The following is a 6,000-nucleotide window of genomic DNA, read 5'->3' on the forward strand; positions in this document are numbered from 1 at the left end:
CTGGGAACTTGTCCAACAACAGGAATGCACAAGTCCTGGCCTACAAAGCCTAAAAGATGTGAGGAGTAAGGTAAGGGCAGAACTGATTTTCTCTCTCAGAAAGAAAAAATGGTATCTATAAATATATTCAAAACAGATGTATAATTATGTGTAGAAGCATATATAATACATAACTGAATCTTGTATATATTTATGAAATTTCCATTAAAAATAAAAAAGCCAAGGGCAATACACAGCTGACTGTATATGACTGAAGTTACTGATAAACATAAAAACCAACTTGATGTAATCAGGGAGGCTGGACTAGATTAATTAGCCTTCAAAAAAATACTGTAGAGTATTTTTTCAGCAAAACTTTTGTACCACACCCTCTGCCTGCTGCCCTAGGGGATTTTGCAGTACCTAATACACAAATATCTGCCTATATGTTTCTATAGGCACAATAGGAAATCCATAAGCATGTACAGATGTATTACTATGTACATATCAAGGGAAAATAATGAGCACAAAGTACAAAATATAAAGGCATGAGACTATCAGCGGTGGAAGATACAAAGCATACGCAAATTGTGCGGTTGACAAGGAGTGCCACCTAATCCCTGCTTAATTAAAACACTGTTCTAAACTCCTGTTTAGGGAGTGAGGAGTGTGGGACGACTGATGTATGAAGGAAATATCAGGCAGCGTGGCTAATCTCAAAGACTTGGGAGCTTTCGAGCTACATAAATCAGAGCGACTTTTTGAATAGCCTCATAAAACACAGAATCATTACCATTCCACTCACGACTTTCAGATTCTTCCTACAGCATACAGATCATTAGGAAACTTCTAAGCAATCAAGTAATGTGGGACTGATGAAATTACTCAATCAATGCATGGGCTGAGAGAAGCAGCATAATACAGGATTGCACAGTTTTGACATGGTAACCCTGCCCCTTTCTTTTTTATATAAGGGTAAGGAAAATTATAGTGGAGTCGATTCATTTCACCATTTTCACAAGAGTGCTTAATGTAGTCTTTCTGAACTGCCAGTTCCTATTTATAATAGCAGGGCAGCAGAAACGTGCAGACTATAAGCAGCTCTACCGATGTTTAAAATATGATACAGGAAAACCTTTCTTTGTAAATGTGCACGTTTACACATACACAGACCTTCTCTAGAGACCAAAAGCAGAATCGGTACACAGAAGACAGGAATATGAAAAGGCATTATCACAGATAGATACCAGTCACTGTATCCCTCCCACTGACATCACCAAGTCGTTAATGTCTACTCACTTAATTGTAACATTTTTTTGGCATTGTCTAAGAGATTAACGATAAAATACTTCGAGACAGAAAGCATCCTTTTACAGGAAACACATAGAATAAAATGCAGGCAAGCAAGAGAGTTTGTGCATTATATTAAAAAAGTATGTACTGTTAGGAAAAGGGTATGTACAGGTAACATGTTATTTCTTACAACCATCTGCCCCTCTCAAACAAGGGAAAATATTTTCCACTTGAATATGTTAGCACTGCAGAACAAAAAAAAAAAAAGATAATGCATTTATTCTATCTGTTGCCTAAGGCATCAGTACTACCCCTGGTAGTATTTCTTTTCTCCAGAACTGAGTATTTTGGTTTTTTCTTTGGCTTTGTGAGTTCTTCTGTAGTTCATTTCTTCATAGAGTACTCTGCTACTGCTTTTGCTCACTCATTTAAATAAATACAGTTTATTACTTATGTCTAAATATTTAATGCATTAATTTATTTAATACAAGTGGAAGAAAGCAAAAGGGGGTCAGAGGAGCGGGTCACAAAACACAGTGGTGTTACTTGGGGCCAAATTTTCATCTGTGAGCTGTGCAAGTTGGAATATTTAGTTGTGTACTTGTTTGTGGTTAAAACAGTTCTGATTTCAGGTAATTTATTTTCAGAGTATTCATTTTAGTAGATTTAAAGCTCTGTGTAACAGTTATATAGTTTGCCATTTTCATGGCAGCATAAACCGGTCTAAAAAAAGACCTAATCCCCTCGTCCACTGTGTTAATTGTCTCTCATGACAAATTGTGTGAGAAGCAACTGCTTTGGTTCTGCTAGTTTGGGGTTTTTTTTTTGGTTTGGTTTTATTCTTTCAATAAGGATTTCTAATCACTAACAGCATTATTTAAAAATAAAAAAATAAAAAAAAAAATAAAGAGTTCAAATGTGTTGCATTTATCATATAAAACAAGTAAACCAAACAAATTTTCATTAACACGAGGGGAGAAAAGCTATCGTCTCCCCTGATGGTAGAGCAAAGGCACACAGCTTGCCCAGCAGCGCTGCTTTAGCCAGGAGGTTGGGCGACAGTGGATCGCAAAGAAACTCTTCAAATGCTACACAGTCAAAATTTCCCCCCAAATCCTAGGATGCCATCGTTTGTTACAAGCTCTTAAGAAAGAAACTCTAAGACGTAACTGTCTCCTAGTGTCGCTTTAACAGTCTGCAGCTGGGAAGCATTTAAAAAGTCCTTCTCCCTTTAAAAGGAGGGCACAGAGCGCTACCTCCCCTGTGCGATATTTGCCGCTCCAGTCGCGCCCAGCCAAAAGGACTGACCCCTGTAAAGTTGCGGTACCTAAGGGGAGCGCTGCTCTGGCCTCGGGGACAGCGACACGAAGCTGCCCCAGTCCGGGTCCTGCAGGAAAGCTCCTGACGGCCGGGCTCTCCAAACGCTCTCCCCGCTTCCCCTTTCGCAGAAACCCGCTACGGATCCCCACCGCAAGCACCGGCAGACATATTTATATAGCCAGCCCCGGGGAGAGCGGCAGCAGCCCCACAGCCGGGGCCGGCACCGCCCCAGGAACCTCCCCAAAGCCCCGGCGGGACCCTGCCCCGAAATGCACCTTCCCCGGGGCAGCGCGGCGCCGGCCGCCCGCCCCCGCTCCGCCTGCGTGCGGTGCCTGCAGATGGGCGAGCGGCCGCGGGGGAAGCGCCCTCCTCTCCCCATCTCCCCATCTCCGCTCCTCTCCCTCCCCGCGCATCCCCGGCCGGCGCAGGGGGGCCACCCGCTCTCGCCAGCCGCGGGAAGCGAGCGCCGCTCGCAGCGGGGCTCGGCGCTTCCCGGGGATGCGCCCGCCGAGAGGGAGGAGGGAGGGCTGCCGATGGCTCGGGATAACGGGGAGCGAGGGGCGGCGGGGAGAGCGGGCAGCGCCGTGCACCGGCATCACCCGAGCTGCCCCCCGGCCCCGGGGCGGAGGGGAGGCCGCTGCCCTTCCCGGGAGCCGCGGCTCCGGGAGGCGCACACGGGGCCGGAGGGTGGCGGCCGGGAAGGGGGTGCCGGCCGGCCGGAGCCCCCCGCCCCCGCCCGCGGCAGGGGAAGCGCTCACGTTGCCAAACCACCTGTTCCGCCGCGGGAGAGGAGGGCGGGATGGGGGGTGTGAAGGGAGGAAAAGTCTGGGGGGTGGGGGCTTTGCGTGGCTGTCACCGTGGTGCGAGGAACACGGGGAAGCGTGGGGTGTCCCCCCGGCCGAGGGCGAGCCGGGGCAGGCGGAAGGCGGGCTGGAGCTGAGGGGCGGCGGGGACGAACCGGGGAAGTGCCCGAGGAGCCCTGGGCCCCCCCATCGGCAGCCCCAGCAAAACCTCAAGGTCTAAAGCACGCACATAGCCCGCCGCCAAGAAACCTTTACACAGCGCGGCAGGGGAAAAAGAGGACGCCTGAGGTCCTGGTGGAAAGCAATTATAAGAGGGGACTAAACAACAACAAAAAAACCCCACAAGCGAGCAAGCGATAAAAGCGAGTGGGGGCTGCGGGGGGGGGAGGGGGGAAAGCCTTCCAAGAGAGGGAAGGTTGCAAAGGAGAGCTGGAAAAGTGTCCAGCAGCACCAGCAGGCGCAGCACCCCCTTACCGATATGAATGATTGAATCTGCAATCGCCGCTTTCCAGGTTCGAGTCCAACAGACGGACACGACCAGGATGAGGGAGAAAACTTCCATCTCCTCCGGAGGTCCAGGCTTTGTAACACCAGATCTGTTCGCCAAACGGTGCGGCCGCGGAGCACGGTGCAGCGCAGGAAGCCCAAGAGTTTGAGGTGCAGGCGGAGCAGTGTAAATCCCGATGGCTGGCGCAGAGCCGCGGCTGGTCAGGGGGCGAGCCCGGCGCTCCGAGCGCTTCTCTCCTCGGCGAAACCCCGCTTCACTTCGCGGGGCTCCTGGGCAGCACCACAATTGCTGGGAGCGCCGGCAGCAAATCCATCCAGCCCGGGCGCCGCCGCGGGCAGCAGACGCCTCTGCTGGTCAGACAATCCCCATCCTTCCGCCGGGTCCAGGGATCCGCTCGGTCCCGCTGCCGCACAGCAACTTCCAAGGCACGCCACGCACACGCTCGCACACACACAGACACACACGCACACACACGGGCAGACACGCACACGCTCGCAGACACGCACAAACCCTCTTGGCCAGAGGAGCCTCGGGAGCCCGCAGCAAATAGCTCGCCTTCAGCGAGGTGGGAGGAGCGGGCGAGCGAGGGAGCAGGCGATCCCGCTCCCGGCAGCCAGATTCCTGCAGGAAAAGCCCCCCCGGAGGCCAAAAAACAAAGTGAACTTCAAGGTAATGCAGATAGTAATGCAGAGATTTCCCCCCACCCTTCGCTTAGAAAAATCGCTTCCCACAACTGGAGGGAAAAAAAAAAAAATAAATCTGCCAATGGAGCCCAGCGTGCTGTCTCTGTCGCGCAAGGTGGTGGTTGGACAGGGCAGAAGCGAGAGGAGGAGTACCCGGAGCGAGGCAGAGCAAGGCAGATGATGGTCTGCAGGTTGCTTTTGGAGCTTGCTTTGCTGGTGGGATGCAGAGAGAGCTGGCAGCTCCAGCACCAGCCAGCACGTTGCCTAGAAATGGATCACCTAGGAGAAGGAAAGAGAGCGAGAGATAAGTGCTATCAGCCAGAGAGGGAGAAACAGAGAGAGCGAGCGAGTGAGAGCGCTTCTCTCTAATAACCACCTCCTCCCCCTATCTGCAATACAAGGGAGAAACAATATAGAGCCCTGTCTCCCTTGAAATCTTCAACTGGGACTAAGGAACCGACATAGGCAAGAGTGCATACAGCCTAAAAATACATTGGGGGAGGGGGGAGAAAAATGCTTTTTGAAGTGTTATGCTCAGTTTAAAATAATTTTTAAAAAAACCAAGCCACCCCATTTATTTAACCTTGCAACTCCACTGTGGGGATCAAGCTCAAAGCTAGACGGGTTTCTCAGTCTTTGACAACTGAGTCAGGGACGGAACTTGAAGGGGAAAAGGGAAAAAAAAAAAATCAGGGACACCTGGCCTCTAGGGAAAAATGAAGACCTAAAAATCTATTAATATTACTTTAATTATCTGTGTTCTTGATGGAATTTGCACAGCTCTTTAAAGCAATGAATTAGATTTTTTTCTTCCTCCCTCTTTAGGTGATGGAGAAATTTCTATGGGAAACATTTAGAGCACACTTTTCATGCTCAGGGTTCTATGAATTCATTAACCAATTAATCCTCAGACTTCTCGTGCTGTAGTTAAATACATTATCCCCATTACGCAGACAGAGAATTGTACAGAGAGGTTAAGTATTTTCCTATAAAACAGTCTAAATCCCCACTTTATGTCTTAATACACTTTCTTCTGGCTTTGATTTTTCTAGTCCCACTAGAGACAGGAAGTAGAAATCAAATAATTGCTCATATCATAGTAGTTATATCCTAAATTCACACAAGCCAGCAGTCAACAAACGAGGGGATGGATCAACCCATTTTCTTCAGGAGGAACCTCTTTTGAAGGCATCTTCTCAGTTATAAAACTTCTAAGTTCATCATACCCAACTTCTATATTTCTCCTCTTTCTCCTCACTTGCATATGTCTTCTTTCAGCTGTGGGACTGGTTGGCAAAAACAGCGGTATGCCTATAAAATTTCAGGATTTAGTTCAAGAGGGAGAAATAACCTTTTCAAGAAAAGCTCAACTAAACCAATGGCAAGATAATTGACTCTACTAAAAGAAAAACAA

At 48.9% G+C, this 6,000-nt stretch overlaps 1 protein-coding gene across 4 annotated transcripts in view; it reads right to left on the reverse strand.

The window, feature by feature from the left end:
* GRID2 (glutamate ionotropic receptor delta type subunit 2) overlaps positions 1–4,155 on the reverse strand; it is a 672,274-nt gene extending 668,119 nt beyond the window's left edge. For 3 of the 4 annotated variants that reach the window (XR_002864118.2, XM_023925816.2, XM_086888571.1), the window contains exon 1: positions 3,870–4,155. Coding sequence is in view for 2 of the 4 variants with exons in the window: in XM_023925816.2 (XP_023781584.1) it covers positions 3,870–3,957 (88 nt within the window). In the remaining 2 variants the exon portion in view is untranslated. Of the gene's footprint in view, positions 1–2,599; positions 2,802–3,869 lie in introns of those variants that run through there. The other variant, XM_086888568.1, reaches the window with a different exon arrangement.
* Positions 4,156–6,000: the final 1,845 nt, after the last annotated feature.

This window comes from Cyanistes caeruleus, chromosome 5 (assembly GCF_971803275.1).
Source record: "Cyanistes caeruleus chromosome 5, bCyaCae1.hap1.1, whole genome shotgun sequence".
NCBI classification, from domain to species: Eukaryota; Metazoa; Chordata; class Aves; order Passeriformes; family Paridae; genus Cyanistes; species Cyanistes caeruleus.